This window comes from Episyrphus balteatus, chromosome 1 (assembly GCF_945859705.1).
Source record: "Episyrphus balteatus chromosome 1, idEpiBalt1.1, whole genome shotgun sequence".
Lineage (NCBI taxonomy): Eukaryota > Metazoa > Arthropoda > Insecta > Diptera > Syrphidae > Episyrphus > Episyrphus balteatus.
In genome coordinates, this window is record NC_079134.1 from 132,798,002 (window position 1) to 132,811,955 (window position 13,954).

The 13,954-nt window shown below is 29.2% G+C and overlaps 1 protein-coding gene across 29 annotated transcripts in view; it reads left to right on the top strand.

Moving 5' to 3' along the window:
• LOC129919640 (potassium channel subfamily T member 2) overlaps window positions 1-13,954 on the top strand; it is a 485,782-nt gene that overhangs the window by 410,417 nt on the left and 61,411 nt on the right. For 28 of the 29 annotated variants that reach the window (XR_008773115.1, XM_056000636.1, XM_056000673.1 and 25 more), the window contains 3 exons: window positions 3,683-3,832; window positions 7,069-7,265; window positions 10,090-10,263. Coding sequence is in view for 28 of the 29 variants with exons in the window: in XM_056000636.1 (XP_055856611.1) it covers window positions 3,683-3,832; window positions 7,069-7,265; window positions 10,090-10,263 (521 nt within the window). In the remaining variant the exon portion in view is untranslated. The remainder of the gene's footprint in view (window positions 1-3,682; window positions 3,833-7,068; window positions 7,266-10,089; window positions 10,264-13,954) is intronic. The other variant, XM_056000681.1, reaches the window with a different exon arrangement.

A 13,954-nucleotide genomic window follows, 5' to 3' on the forward strand; every position in this document is an offset into this window, starting at 1 on the left:
TGACGCCAAAGCTAAGAACTCAGCTAGATAAACTGTTTACTGTTCCCAGGATCCATCAGGACGTAGATTCCAGTATTCTCACAATAAAACTTTACTGAGACTAACGAAATCACCTAATTTGCTTTGTATAAGAAATTCGACGAATATTAAACAAATAAAATGCACGACTGGGTCGCACGTACCTACTTGCTCTTGTAGTTCAAAGTATCTTTATCTTAAATATCTATTGGAAATTAAAGATTTTGTTTAGTGTCCCGAAAAAAAAAATTTTAAAAAAATCGAAAGTTGAAAAAAAAATCCAAAATTAAAAAAAAAAAAAATTTTTCAAAAACTTTTTTTAATACATTTTACACTTCAAAGTGATGTCTTAAAATTTTGAATAAAATTGACTTGTGCTTTGATCAAATATATGACAAACGGCAACGCCATATTTCCGTTCTCCGAATTTTTTGAGAAAAACTAAAAACGTAGTTTTGTTAGAATCAATAAGAGTATTATGTGCACCAAATTTAATCGAAATCGTTAGAGCCGTTTTCGAGAAATTTGCAATACCTCAAAAACGGTATATGGGAGGTACCTATGCGTTAAAAAAAGAGATATTGAAAAACTAAAACAAAAACGGACCTAGGGTATTACGCAAAAATCATCTGTACCAAGTTTCAAGTAAATCCATCCATCCGTTTAGGCCCTAGCTCGATGTACAGATGGACGCACAGACGCACAGACCGACGGACGGCATGACGAAAATCACTTTTTTGATCTTCTCCATCATCAAAATGTTGGTTTTGATTAAAACCTCGATTTTTTTTTTCTACACGAAACCAATACTTGCCCTATAGAGCAAGTAAAAATATTTAATGCACAAATATTGCATTGAATTTTTTTCTTTCAATGCAGAAAAGTTTTTTCATTGCAAAATATTTTTATTTGCAATGCAAATTTTATCTTCAATGCAAATTTCTTACAGTGTTGCTATAACAATTTTTAATTGAAAAATATTTCGAGCTGAAATAAATATTTTTTTTTAATGCAAATCTTTTTCAGTTGCAATATAAATTTTTTTGTAATGCAGGTTTTTGTATTTGCAATAAATATTTTTCTTTTTAATTTGTAATCGAAAATAAACGGTTACTTGAGTAAAATAAAATCTTCACCAATGTTCTGCATTTTACTTTTTGCGAATTCACTGGCCGAAAGTGAAATAAGGTGTTTTGCATTTCACTCATTTAAATTCTCTGATCGAATTCAAATCACTTTGTTTCTGTTCCCTTGAAATGTTATCAAAACTTATATTTTTAGCGTTTTGTTAATGTTATTTGTTGTTAATTTAGTACAAAATGTACATATACAAAAAATGACATGAAATATAATAATTCATCACTTTTTTGGAAATGATCACACTGGAAATTGCTCACTGCCTCTGTGTTCGCCATCTCTATTTTACACTTTAATTTATTTTTCTATCATAATTTGCAATAATATTGCAATTATTTGCTTCACACGCAGTAATTTCACGTCATAAACAAAATACAATGGATTAGCCTTCATTTTTGACAGTTCGAAGCAATTTCGAAGTTTTCGAAATCGATCAAAATGTGGAGCATGCAATTTCACTTCACGTGAAATTCAAAAGTGATTTCAATTCACTTTCGATCGAATTGCGGAACATAATAAAATATTGAAAAAAAAAAGTGAGAACAATCTTAAACCCTTGTAACCCAACATCGTAAATTTTAAAATTAATAATGTCAATCGAAAGGGCTTTAGCTATAATAAAACACGTATTTTTTAAAAATTCAATAAATTCATTATTTGCTTATTTATTTCGAAATTTAGATACGCAGTAAAAAAAAAGTTTAAATAATTTATTTTTGTATATAATTGCAAAAATTCAAACAAAAAGCTATCTAATATTTATTTTTAGGCGCATTCCTAAAATCCAAAAACAAAACCCCGTTAGTTTATGCACGAAAAATATTTTTTCTGAATTTCGTAGTTTTTACATAAATTTGCTTGTTTTCCAAAAAAGCCAAACTTTTAACATTAACTGCCAATTAAAAACTATTGGTGCTATTTATTAGAAATATGGCGCATTATTTCGATAAAGCAATTCTTAAAGATTATGTAAGAAGCTTTAAAAGAATAAAAATATGTTTTTCACCAGCTTTTGGGCGATCTTTTTCGGTTTGTTACAGAAATGTCACATGGGGCTACAAGGGGTTAAATGTTTCCAGGCTTCCTCGAGTTTTGGATTGTCATAAAATGTCTATTTTAAGCCTTCTGAAGCTCTGTTACATGATGAAGGCAATTTTTGTTCTTTTGATGACGTTTATATCACTGATAAGATCGATGCCCGATCTGTTTTTCTTCACGAATCCGTCGAATGTAGTCCTTTTTTTCTGGGCTAAACGAGTTAAAGTATATCCTCCTGGTTTGTGTACAGACCCTTTGATAGAATATTCGTGTTTTTTGACTCAAATACATATTAGTATCATCCGTTTATTTCTAGAGCTTAAAGGCTAGCATGATGCAGGATCTTGTCTGTATCATGGTTCACTAAGAATTATTCTTTGACTTCATTTACTTGCCCAAATTTGTCATCAAACCACCGCAGGGTTAAAATTCAACACATCACTGCTATATTTCCGATGAACTCTTAAAAAGATTCAAAAGTCTGCCAGTATTAATTCGGGATTCATCTTACAGATTTGGAGTGGTTGAAAAACTTGAGTTTCCTTGCTAACTTGATTAGATCAAGTTCTCTAGAATTCGAATCATGCTCTGTCATTTTCTCTAAGCCTAAAGAAGCCAATCTTTACATTACGATGTACAATGTACAAAACGTAAGATGTAAGCTTTCCTTTTTTTTACACCTACAACAGTTCTCTTTGAACAATATAACCTATTGAATTGTCGAGGTCTTAATCTATTTGCACTCAAATTATTTCCATTCGAAAGATCCTTCAATTTAATACGTCATTTTCTGGGAAATGAGTGTTTTACATTCAAGTTGGCTCCTTGATGATGAATAATTTCCATATTAACGAATCTGACCTATGTGCTGCTATCAACGCTTTAATCCCTCACCACCAAGAATAATACCAGGAACAACAAAGCTGAAGGAATTAAGGGATGCTTAAATTCCCACAGTGCAAACCAGCCCGCGGCGGTGGCGGTAACAACGACAATCATCTACCACACAACAACACACACATGCTGCTTGGGCATGGTCATTGGTCAAATGTCTGCATTTAAGATCCTAAGTTAATATTGAAATTGAATATTTCGTTGGTTGTGCAAACATTAAGCACCTAATTAACTGACCATTATGTGGTTAAGTCATTAGGTCAATATGCACATACCAAAGCCAGCTACCGCAAAACTATATTTCCCTGGTAATCAACCGCCATTGCGTCATCATTTGCTCCCACATCCGGTTATGTCGCTTGGTTAAGGAACAGGCGGGATTTCATCCTTCACGCACACTTCCATTCTTGTCTACGTGTGTTTGCATACGAGTAGACTTAAATTATATACCATCAGAACACCACCAATCCTATATAGCCACCATTTTGAAAAAAAAAAAAAAAAAATGAAGAAAAAAAAAACAGAAATTAATTTCATTATTTTCATTTTCATTCCATTTTGTGTTTGGTTTTATTTCGTTTTTATTATTTCACAGGGAAGGACAACAGTCCCCGGAGGAATGGCATCGTTTATATGGCAAGTGTTCCGGAAATGAAATTTATCACATCGTTCTCGGTGATAGTCGGTTTTTCGGAGAATACGAAGGAAAGAGCTTTACGTATGCCAGTTTTCATTCGCATCGAAAGTAAGTGGAACATTTATCTCATTACTTTTAAAAAATATTTATATTTGTATTCTTATTTTTATTTTTATTTTCTGGGAAATTGAAATTTACATCCACTTTATAGTAGAAAAAAGTACTTCTGACAGTCAATTTGTGTCCGGGAAAAATGTTTTATTGGTATAGCTTAGTCATAAGTATTTTGGATGATGAGTTGAAATATATTTTTTTGTTTGTGATTTAATGGCAAAGGCGTGCAATAAATTAATGCAATTTGTTCAGACTGCTTTCGTTAAAAAACAGTGACACAGTGAAAGTGGAAAATAATTATTAAAAAATAGGGGTTTGTCGAAAAAGGTATATTTTTGAAAAATTAGGTACATTTAAAATTAAATTTAGCAAAGAATTGAACAAAACGATTTCTGGGAACTGGAAGCTGTTTTGGTTATGGAGTTTTCCATTACTTCCTTTTCTTAATAAACAGTATCGAACTACTCGTAATTCAGTGTTAGGAGAGTCTATATTGAGAACAATAGATCTGTTTCAAAACCATTGGACAAATAGGGCAATATCAATTGCATATACTTAAATGCTGAATAGCTGAAACACTATATTCATTGCAAAAAGCCAGAAGTATTTAAGCATACAACTTCGACTTCTTCGCACACAACTTTAACAATTGATTTACAAATTGCTGGTTTTAAATAGTAAAAGTCATCTAATTTTTAGTGCTGAATAGCTTAGTTTAATAATTATTAATTACCTATATTAATATTAATAATTACACTGATCTACAAAATTTAATTTTTTTTTTTTGGTGCGGGCACTTAAATATACTTTTCTATAGGTTTTTGATTTGCTGAACTCGAATCTGAAGTCATAAATATCCTAGCAGTTCACGTTTTTGAAATATTTTTGTTAGAAAATGCAAAAAAAAACGTTTTTTACTACTGTTGGAGCTATGCCTTAATTTGAAGAAAAATTTTTTAAATATAAATCATAACGGTTTCTATAAGAACTATTTTCGTTCTTTCAAGACGCGTTTAAATCCTTGCAATATCTTTTTTATTGCGCGAGATATCTTAAAATGAAGTAAGAATGTTTGGCTTAATTTATCAAAAAAGGAGATGAAAACGTGATACATTACAATAAGCCATAAAACTGACGATATCTCGAACAATAAAAAAGATATCGAAAAGATTTAAAACATTCTTGAAAGAAGGAAAACAGTTCTTACAGAAACCGTAATAAATTGTATTTAAAAAAAATTTCTTAACATAATAGCATAACCTCAAAAGTAGTTATGTTTGCAGCTTCTAACGGTTATATTTCAAAAACGGGAGCTGATAGGATGTTTTTGACTTCAGATTCGAGTTCAGCACACCAAAAACCTTTAGGTATATCTTAGTCTTGGCACCAAAAACGTTGTTGACTTGTGAATTATTAAAAACTTGGTGCATTTACATGCAAATTATTTTCATTGAACACATACATAGGTGCATCTTGACAGTCCGCTAAGTCCAAACCTTCCAATTTTAAGTGCTGAATACTACAATTTGTAAAGCATCTTCCCAAAAATTTTCAAATATAATATTTGAAATGTTAAGTGTTTGCATTAAAAATTAAAGAACTTAATTTATATTTTCGTGAAAACTGATATGATAATCTTTTAAAAAAATATTGAAATTCTGAAATCAAAAACAATACTGTGTGTCTAAAGTTTAGAAATAAGTTTAGAAATAATTGATGTCTTATCCAAGCGCATAAATTGAAAAATATTAATTTTGGGTTTTTTTTTTTATTTTCGAAATTATTTTTGGAATAGGTATCAATTTCTTCAAAACGGATTAATGAATTTTCTTGGTATTTTGTTTAAATTGTTGGAAAAATAATTTATTCGAACCGACACATCATCGGTCTCATAAGGAAACCTAGTAACTTCACCTTTTTTTCTAAAATGACTTTTGAATGCCATTTTTTCAGAAAATATGTCATCCAGAAAATTTGAAGTCATTCCGAAAACTCTAAATAGACTTAAATTCAAATTTTGCACAGCACGTTTCTTCCCAACTACTCTGTTTACTCTTTCGTCTCTCCTGTAAAATTTGGATTTTGGGAGTTACGAGGTTTCCTTATGAGGCCAACGATGTACCAATTTTTTTTTTTTGAAAAATTTTCAAAAATTTGAATATACAAAAATTTGAACTTACAGCAAAGTTTTTGTTTAAAAAAAAACGACTCCGAAAATTTTCTTAACACAATCCTAAAAATTCCTTAAAAAATGTAACAAAAATACAAAATACAAATACAAAAATATATATAAATGAATTATTTCAAAACTGGAGCTGATAGAAAAATCTAATGTTGTTTTCGGAATCAGCACTTTTCATTTGATAACATATGATTAACACCGGTCTGGAAAATGTTTGTGTATTGGGCAGAGTTATTGCTACATTGAAATAGGCTTCCATTTTAATTCGAAATTTCAAGAGAAAGACGATGTGTATAATATGTAGAAAATAACGATTTTTCGGTGTGCGACTTGAATAGTACCTCGCAAAGAAAACATTTTTTTTTTATTTTTTTATTTTTATACAAACGGTTAACTTTTTTTTGTGTTAGAAATTTGTTTCAAAAAATACTTATAAAATTATACAAACTTTGAAATATTCCAATGTGATAACTTACTTATTCGATATTCTTCAGACAGCTTTGAAATTTTTCGAAAATTCAAGATGCAAGAGTGTTAAATAACTTAGTTGAACTGAAGTAGTGATTTATTCAAGTGCTAGGGGGGTACAAAATAGGTGTCTTAACAGGACACTGTCTCATAGGTAGACACGCCATAAGACTTGGCGTAATCTCTAACGACTTCTGTAGAAGTTGCCTTGATGAGGAAGAATCTTCTCTGCTCATGTCCTGCCCTTTCCAGTAGACGTAAAAAATACTTGGAAAAATATTTCTTAAAAGATACTAGTGAACTAATCAATACTGACATCTTCAACCTTCACCGCTTCATTAAAAGCTCCAACTGGTTTAATTAGTGAGGAATTTCCTTACAAAATCATGGTATCACAACGGACCAATAAATGGTCTAAGTGTGTCAGTTGTTTTCCTGACAGCCATTTCTACCTAACCCTAGAGGGGTACATAATTTTCATAATTAACTAATTTTAAGGACATTTTTTAAATTCAAACAAAAGAACTATTTCTGCAAAGTGTAAACAAAAATTTAACTAAAAAATTTCATCTTTATTCAGATACGGAGTTGCCTTAGTTGGTGTTCGACCAGCCGAATTACCTGAATTCTATGAAGATACAATATTGCTGAATCCTGGCCCTCGGCATATAATGAAAAAAGACGATACATGTTATTACATGAGCATAACGAAAGAGGAAAATTCTGCATTCGTTGTAAATCAGAATCAAAATCAAACCGCCGAAGCTACGAAAGATGGTTTGTAAATGATTTTATTTTCTCACTAAAAATATGTTATTCTTTAAAAAGTTTATATATAATTTTTATAAACCATTATAAATATTGAAAACAAAAAAAAAAAAAAAAAAAAGTTGATATACCTAATTAGTTGTTGAATTTAGGAAAATGTTCAGGAGTTAATTCTATTTTCAGCTGCTGTTTAATTTTATATTTATTTTATTTCTTTTTTTTTTTTTTTGTTTTCTTTTATTTTAACACGGTATTAAAAAAAACACATTTTTTGAGTGATCAGCACCTTCTGATGTTATATATTTTTTTTAATTTTGTATAAAATTTTAATTTGACAGAAAATACAAACATTTTAATTTGATTTCCTTATTGGCTTAGAGCTTTAAATATTTTTGTTATGAAAGCCAATTTTTTTCTTCTTGTTACCACTGTGTAAAAATGTTTATCTTCTGCTCGTTTAAAAAAATGTTTAAAAAGAAGATTCACACATTACTTCACGTTTGTAATTTTAATTTAATTTAAATGTTTTCCTTCTTTATATAAATTTTTTTTTCAACACCACCGTACGGAATTTTAAAAAAAGTTAGAGAACACTAAAAATTTCTTTTTTTTTTTAATTTAATAGGTTCCAATTGACATGTATTTATAACAGTTGTGGATTAGATGCAATTGATTTTAAACAAATTTTTTTTTTTTAATCACTAAAAATATAGTTTGGACAATTTGTTTCTTTTTCAGTCAGCAGAATTGACATATGTATATGTGTGTTTTATAATTGCGTTCCATTATATTGTTCAAATAGCTGCTTCTTGAAAAATCCTTTATTCAGTAGGTAACTTATGGACCAAGCTACTTAATTCGAGATTAAACCTCTTACACAAAAAGTAAGATATTTTGATTTCTAAAATATGTTACGGTGATGATTCTTGAGCAATGGGTGATGGGTCTCATGGTTATTCATTAAGGTGGGTCGAAAAACAGTTTTTTTTTTATTTCAATTCCTAATAGCGCAGAAAAATTGCGAATGATGAAGTCTAAGAATTAAAAAAAAAAAAACTAATCAAAATCGGTTAATACCTTCTACCCGGCTCTAAGGCTTGAAAAATAAAAATTAAAAAATGGTAGGTAGGTAATTTACAAAAAAAAAAAAAGTTAACCACCCCAACATTTTTTTTAGTAGGTATGCTATTATAATTTAAAAAAAATTAAGGGTGGTACATTTTTTTTTTACAAATCTTAGGTATATAAGCTAAATATTTAGCAGACAAAAAATTGTTCAATTTAGGTAGTCTTGAAATTTGTCGAAATATGGCTTAGTTCCTATTTTTACGAATTTTTTTTTAAATTTTTATAGACTATTTGTTAAGTTATTATTTTTAACAAATAAGAAGTAAAAATGAAGTTGACACAATCAGTGAAAGTTCTAAACTCACTAAAGATTTAAAAATCTGTCTGTCAAAAGGGATTTGAATATTTATCATTCTCCTCGTCGCACAGTGGTCCATTTGGTGCTATATGGTGTCAAAAACTATTTGCACGGTCATTTCTTGACGAAAAGTCATAAAATTTAAGATTCTGAAGTAATATTAGTATGAGAAATACGACAAATCTTCCAACTTTTACTTATTCAAAATGGTGGTTCCAAAATGGCGGACAGAATAAGTTTTTATAGAATTTTCTTTTTCAAAACTGCGTATGCTAGAAATTAAGCTAAATTGATGTCAACATTTTAGATTAAGATATAACTGCTCATATTAAAAAAAAAAATTAAAAAGATTTAAAAAAAAAAGTTAAATTAAAAACCAAAAAGTTCCAAAGTAGTAATACGCAATGTTAGACTTTTTTAAGCTATTTTTTAGATTTATGGTTAGTACCTACATTTTTTTTACATCTTTCCTATTTATTTTCATATTAATTTGATTATTTTGGTGTTTATATTTGCCAACTACTATATTTTCTTTTACTTTTCCGCGCTTTTTGAAATTCGAAAAAACAAAAACAGTTTTTTGACCCACCATAGCTTTTGTGGATATATTTTCCCTGCAGTTGTTCCTGGCACCTATACGGATTTTTTTGTTTGATTGATACTTTCTTGGTGAAGTCGTGATAAAATCATCGTTGGTATTTTCAGGGATTGAAAGTATTCTAATGAAAAATTCTTTCAACTTCCAGGTGTAAAAAAACGTTTCATTTACTAGGTATTTTTTTTTTTTTTTTTTTTTTTTTTTTGTGGAACAGTCTCACTCTGAGTTTATGTTCAGAGTTGAAAAGAAAAAAAAACTGGGGCGGGGAATACATTCGACCTTTTCGTAGTATGACTAAAGAAAGAAACTCTATACACACCGGAGTGACTAAAATCAAAGATTTTTGATTTTTGGTGTGCTGTCCTGAAAGTCCTTCATTCAGTATCCGGAAAAAGTGTTCTCCGTCAACTGCAATATGGTCAATTTGGTTACAATTTCAACCAACTCGGGGTAGCCAAGTACCTGTCAAGTACAAGACAATTATAATATTTTGAGAACTGATTCTCCAGTAAGAGATATCTAATCTTTTGTCCTTAATTCCTGGGAAGGTAACTCAGGTGACAAAATTTCTATATCCCATTTATCTTACTTCGTCTTAAAGTGTACCTTTCTATTTTTTAGTGATATTTTTTTTAATTAAAGAAATTATTTCAAAATCCACAACTGAAAAATAACAATATACTTTTTTTTATTGAAAAATATTTAAATATTTATTTTTTTTTTTTTTTTTTAATTAAAAAAAATTAAAATTAAATAATTATTCGAAATTTAAAAAAAAACGAAAAATTATTAATATCGATTAAATTTAGTTAGAACAACAACAATAAACAACAACACCACCACCATGACCACATCACACCACCATATGGCACCTGTGCCGTCCGTTTGTGTGCGTGTGCCCCATAGTCCCAGTTTAGATTCGGGTGCGGGTACACCAATAAAAAGGCATCATTCAGACAGTGACTTTACAACACTATTTGTGCGTGAGTGTGTTGCTCGTTATGCCATCTAAACTCATTAGAACTATTTTTTTCCAATATAATATAGTATCTATGTCTTTTGAATTGAATTTTATAGTTAAAAAAATGCACTAGTATATTTTGTAAGTTTTGGCAATATAATTTTCACACAAATCATAAATATTATAACCAATATAATAGCCTTGAAGCTATGCATGATTTTTTTGTTGGTTTTTTATTTTTATTCAAAAATCATCCTTATTAACACTTCTAAAACAGCCTTTTAGCCTTTGGGTTAAAATTTTTTTTTTTTTTTTTTTTTTTTTTGTTGAATCTCATTTATATTTTGTTTGTCTGTGCAAAAAGGAAAGAAAATTTACATACGCAATGCATGACATTAAAATATAAGCATGAAACACACAAAGATGAAAGGATTTCCGAAAAACAATGGCACTTCTGCTTCCTATACATCCCCGCAATACTTCCTTCTTCCTTCCTGGATGCTGCTTTGCTTATGCGCCTCTGATGCCTGAGCACAATATCCCACAAAAGCTTGACTGAATTTATATATTCCCACGTTATTTCGAATGAAGTCTCGTAGAATTAATCTTAAACTCCTTAAATGTTTTCAATGTGCTTGAATATTAAATATTTAACTGTGCGATGTGGATTGGGTTGGGTTGGGCGGCGAAAAATATTTTTGAAAGTTGAGGAAGTACCATAAAGGTCGGTTGGGTTGGTAGGTTTTTTGTAGGGAATTTGAAATGAAGACCTCTTTTAGATTCATTTGCAATTCAAATTAAGTTACAAAATTAGAATTTTCTTATTTCCAGTCTTAAGAAAGACATATTCGGCCATTTTCCATCATTTCTATCATCATCATAATAAAGACTGGTCTCAAGGACTTCTTTTTTTTTTGTTTTTTTATTTTTAAATCCTAATTGCTGTGATTGTAGCAAAAGCATGATGTCGAATACAATTATATAAGGAGTGGGTGATTTGTCCTCAATAAATAATCACAAAAAATCAACAACACAACATGACAAGGGTTTTTTTTTAAATGTTTGAAAGTTTATACCGAAAGAAAGAGAATCCCTGGAGTGCGGAAATGTTGTGCGATGACAGGTTAAAGTTTCAAAAGATTTGTTTAAAGGTTCTTTTCATTATTCGAAGGTTACTAGGGTTAAATTTCCCACAGCAGCTATTGGTTTCTTTCTTTACTCCAGAAGTCAATTTGTTTCTTTCTAGGTTTTACTGAGAAAAGCGGTTTTACTTTTGTTATTTTATGAGTATCACATTTAGGATTTTAAAGGTAACCAAACTGCTCCTCGCTAAATTTATTGGAAGATAATTTAAAAAACATTTTAGAAGCAAAGCGATTTCGCTAAGCTAAGTTTTTCTGGTGTTATAAGGAAAAATTAAAAAAAAAAAAATCGATTTAAAAATGAATTCAGCAATTCTGTCTGTCTGTCTGTGTGTCTGTCTCTATCTGAAGTTGCAGCCTAAACGAGTGAAGTGATTTTCTTCAAACTTAATATTTAGCAGTTTTGGGTGATTCTCTAGAGGGGAATTTGAAATTTTATTTTTATGACCAAAACTAACGGTACCTGCCATAAAACGGAAATAGAAAATTTAATTTTTTTCAAAAACTGTCTAACGATATTGATTAAAATTTTGTGTGTAGTATTACACATAAGAGCCAACTTTTGAAATAAAAAAAATTATTTCTTGTACCGTTATTAACGGTACCTGTCATAGAACGTTTTTTTTTTTGATTTATGAATATCTCGTACAAGACTACCCCGCTTTCAACGAAAATTTTCATACAAGAGCGTTTAAGTAAAGGTAATATTAAAATTTAAGAAAATTTTCAAAAAAAACACTTTTAGATTTTTAAAAAATATTTCAAAATTTTTTTTTCGAAAAATCAATTTTTTGAAAACGGGTTGACGAAAAATTTAAAATATTGTTTTTATGTGTAAATTAATTATTTCTTCAAAATGGCATACCAAAATTTTTTTTTGAAAAATGTTGGAAAATTTTTATACAGGGTGTCCCAAAAGTAATGGATCAAACGAAATATTCTGATAGGCCTACTTAAGGGCTCTCAGAATTTGGTAACTTGTTCATCCAAAATCCTTACGGTTTTCGATTTAATGCAATTCTTGTGAAATTTCGAAAAATCCCTACTTTGCAACAGTATTTTGCTTCTTGCGCCCACTATTGATTTTTATTTTTTTAAATTGTTTTACAAAAACATTGCCAAATAATTAGGAACAATTTATTAAACAAAATATTTTTTATTCCATACGCCATTTCGGTGCAAATTAACTAACAGTTTCAAGTTTTATAAAAAATCAATTTCTAACTTTTATTTGAGAGCAACACCGCAAAAAAAATGTGTACGGTGTGTGGATGGTTTATTATTTTAAAAAGTTGCCCTGTTATTGTCGTTTTCAAAAAAGTATAAAAGTTTCCGAAGTTGCAGTTAGATCGCAAAATATTACAATTTGAATTCAACAAAACAGGGTTTTTCAGAGCAAAAATACAAACAAAAATAGAGGCTTTTGTTTAAAGAAAAATAAACAAATAACAGTTCGAGAAAATGTGTTTATTTTTGGTTGTTATTTGTTCTGAAAAACCCTGTTGTGTTGAATTCAAATTGTAATATTTTGCGATCTAACTGCAACTTTGGAAACTTTTATATTTTTTTGGAAAACGACAATAACAGGGCAACTTTTTAAAATAATAAACCATCCATGCACACACCGTACACATTTTTTTTGCGGTGTTGCTCTCAAATAAAAGTTAGAAATTGATTTTTTATAAAACTTGAAACTGTTAGTTAATTTGCACCGAAATGGCGTATGGAATAAAAAATATTTTGTTTAATAAATTGTTCCTAATTATTTGGCAATGTTTTTGTAAAACAATTTTAAAAAATAAAAATCAATAGTGGGCGCAAGAAGCAAAATACTGTTGCAAAGTAGGGATTTTTCGAAATTTCACAAGAATTGCATTAAATCGAAAACCGTAAGGATTTGGGATGAACAAGTTACCAAATTCTGAGAGCCCTTAAGTAGGCCTATCAGCATATTTCGTTTGATCCATTACTTTTGGGACACCCTGTATATAAAAAATTATTTTTTTAAAAAACGGCTCCAACGATTTTCGAAATTTTAAAATACCTTTTTGTACAAGAAATAAAATGGCATACTTGGTTTTTTGTAAAAGTTCATTTAAAAGCGTGTTTAATTAATTATAAAAACAGATTAATACTACTTATGAAATTTTTTCAAAATATCAAATTTTAAATTTCTTGAATAAAAAGTTACTTTAAGCATAAGAGCAAGTACGTGCGACCCCAGTCGTGCAATTTATTTTTTTTTTAATTCTTTGTTATTTAAAAAAATAAATGACATACTTCGTTTGCAGGTCTAAATTCATGTATTTTTAAACAACTTTTATTTATTTTTTTTTTTTTTGACAATCGTCAGAGAAAAGAAAATTTAAACTTTTTTTCAAAAAAAGAAATTGGTATAACATTCTTAAGAAATTTTCAATCTCCTCTAGTTTCCAAAAAAAATCATTTCTTAAAAAAAAAAAGAAATATTATTTTTAAAAATCCAAAACAGTATTTTTTTTGGTTAATTTTAATATTAAGATTACAGTCTTGTAAATGTAGATGAAAAATCGCGGTAACTTCATGAATCAC